The sequence below is a fragment of the Solanum tuberosum genome, unplaced genomic scaffold (assembly GCF_000226075.1).
Source record: "Solanum tuberosum cultivar DM 1-3 516 R44 unplaced genomic scaffold, SolTub_3.0 scf00348, whole genome shotgun sequence".
NCBI classification, from domain to species: Eukaryota; Viridiplantae; Streptophyta; class Magnoliopsida; order Solanales; family Solanaceae; genus Solanum; species Solanum tuberosum.
Window position 1 is genome coordinate 280943 of NW_006239285.1, and position 2312 is coordinate 283254.

Genomic DNA, 2312 nt, shown 5'->3' on the forward strand with positions numbered 1-2312 from the left:
GGGTGGGGCAAAAAAATTGAATTTAAAAACAAGCTTTAAAATTATTATTTGGGGGGCTGATTTGAGGGTAGGGACAAAATAAATTGATTTTTTCAACAAAAGAGTAATTGTAATTTGAAGTTGAAAGAAAGTTTTGGAAAATGTTTTCCTTAAGTTTTGAAGGGAAGTCATTTTCCTTAAATTTGAGGAAAATGAGTTGATTTGGAAAACATTTTCCAAAACATTTAACCTAACCAAACATGAGAAAATTGGAAAACATTTTCCGGAAAATGTTTTCCTTCATACCAAACACACCCAAAGGCTTGCTTTTGCTATTTTCATATAACCTCGTCCCTTTTATTTAGTTTTTTCTATGACTTAAATTTGTATTATTGAATGTGACCAGTTTTATCAGCCGATGAAAAAGAAAGTACAATTATGAAAGGGCTTGAGAGTGGAGTTATTTTGTTTATGGGGAAGCCCATATCACAGAACAATATTAATTATTTGTGGAATTATGCTACTGTGGGAAAGAATCATAAAGGCAAACATGTTATTAATCAACAGAATCAAGACAATACCAATGAAAGAATCCCCCATGAAGTAATTCATATTGAATCTTCATCGTCGAACAGTGAGAGGGACAAGTCCATGAGAAAATGTGAAGAGACTGAAAGCGAACAGAGTTCATCTCCACCGTCAAAGAAGAGTAGAGTTGTTTGGACAGATCCCCTTCATGACAAATTCGTGGAAGTCGTTTCAAAACTTGGCATGAAGAGTAAGTCTTCTCACTAACCCTCCACTGGAGAAACCCTTAAGACTTAAACTTAGCAAATTAAAATCAATCCATCAAATCAACAATATTATGTCTAACAAAGTTTTATAAATAAATAAACTTCATAAATAAGTTAAAATCTTATTTAACAACTCTCCAAGAACTGAAAGTCATCGTAACAACTCCACAAACAAAGTCAATTCCACTAAAATGTCTAACAACTAAAAATTAAGATTGAATGTCCCCGTGTATGAAACATGGACATGAATTGTAAGATGATCCTTGGTAGCCTGAACACCACCCTGTGATAAAAAATAAAGTCTACGCTAGATATGGGGTTTTGGAGGAACCCCATGAATAAGATTTGCACTCAACAAAAGAAGAGTAGATGTTAGTATTACTATGTACTGGTAGGCATCATAGACTCAAATTTTAAAGAAAAAGTAACACATAAACCAAATAACAAGTAGATTAGACTTGAACAAAAAAATAATTCACAATTATTAAATATAATCATCACAAGGTTATCAATAATAAGTCATTCAACAATACCATGCTCAATGAACCATTAACCTACACAAAAATAAACAAATTATACATCAATGTTAAAGGATTTATTTATGTCAATAGCCATAATTTGCAGGGACCAGCTTCGTTCATATATCATATAACCTTCGATACATACATACATATATATCATCACTAGCAAGCATGTATAAAGACCAATCAATAAGCAATTTGCTCAAAAGTATATATACATAAATCTAAGTATGTTCTAACAAATTAAATGATGTTAGAAGGGTGTAATGAACTTACCTTGATAATAGAAAAAACCCTAGAAGGTTAAAAATTGCATCTCTCAAGCTTAGAAATGAGTCTTTGAGAATTGGAGAGAAAATGACATCTAAAAGTGTGTTGGATATAAAATCTGTTGAAGTCTTCTACAACAGGCTTTCCTTCTATGTCATGTTCACTATGGTGGGCCAACTGACCTCTATAGTAGTCCCCTGCAGGGCTAGGGCCTCTATGATATGAAAGAACAATTTTCTGTATCGGTTCGTTTTGCTAGAGCGATGGGGTCTCACTATGATGAAGTTTAGTAATGATTTTTCTAAAGTTCTTCCATACACCCCATTTCACAATGCACTTAAGATTTCTTAGATGATACAAGCATATCCCACAACAAAAGTTCCTATAACGTGAGTTCTATTAATCTAACTTTCATTTCGAAAGTTTTTATCGCTCACTAACCCCTCCCACTAATATAATCTAGGATCAAAACAATCAAACCTCAACTAAAGAATCACAAATGACTCTCAAACCCTATAACATATTATTTGTTTGCTAAAAACTATTATAATTGGAAATTTTCATCTAATCTCATCCCGACAAATTCCATCTAATTATATAAATTTCGAGGACTACCACAACGATAGAACATATCTTTAATGCATGCAATATTATATTAAAATAACAATCATAAATGAGTAGCCTTAGATTTTGTATATAAAAAATATTACATAAATGAATTATTGAAATGTTGAGGGTAAAATAGAGA

General features: G+C 32.0%; 1 protein-coding gene across 1 annotated transcript in view; it reads left to right on the forward strand.

Moving 5' to 3' along the window:
- The window catches only part of LOC107063451 (two-component response regulator ORR26-like), a 2126-nt gene extending 1352 nt beyond the window's left edge, over positions 1–774 (forward strand). Inside the window, exon 3 of the mRNA XM_015315354.1 lies at positions 386–774. Coding sequence (XP_015170840.1) covers positions 386–774 — 389 coding nt within the window. The remainder of the gene's footprint in view (positions 1–385) is intronic.
- The last annotated feature ends 1538 nt before the right edge of the window (positions 775–2312 follow it).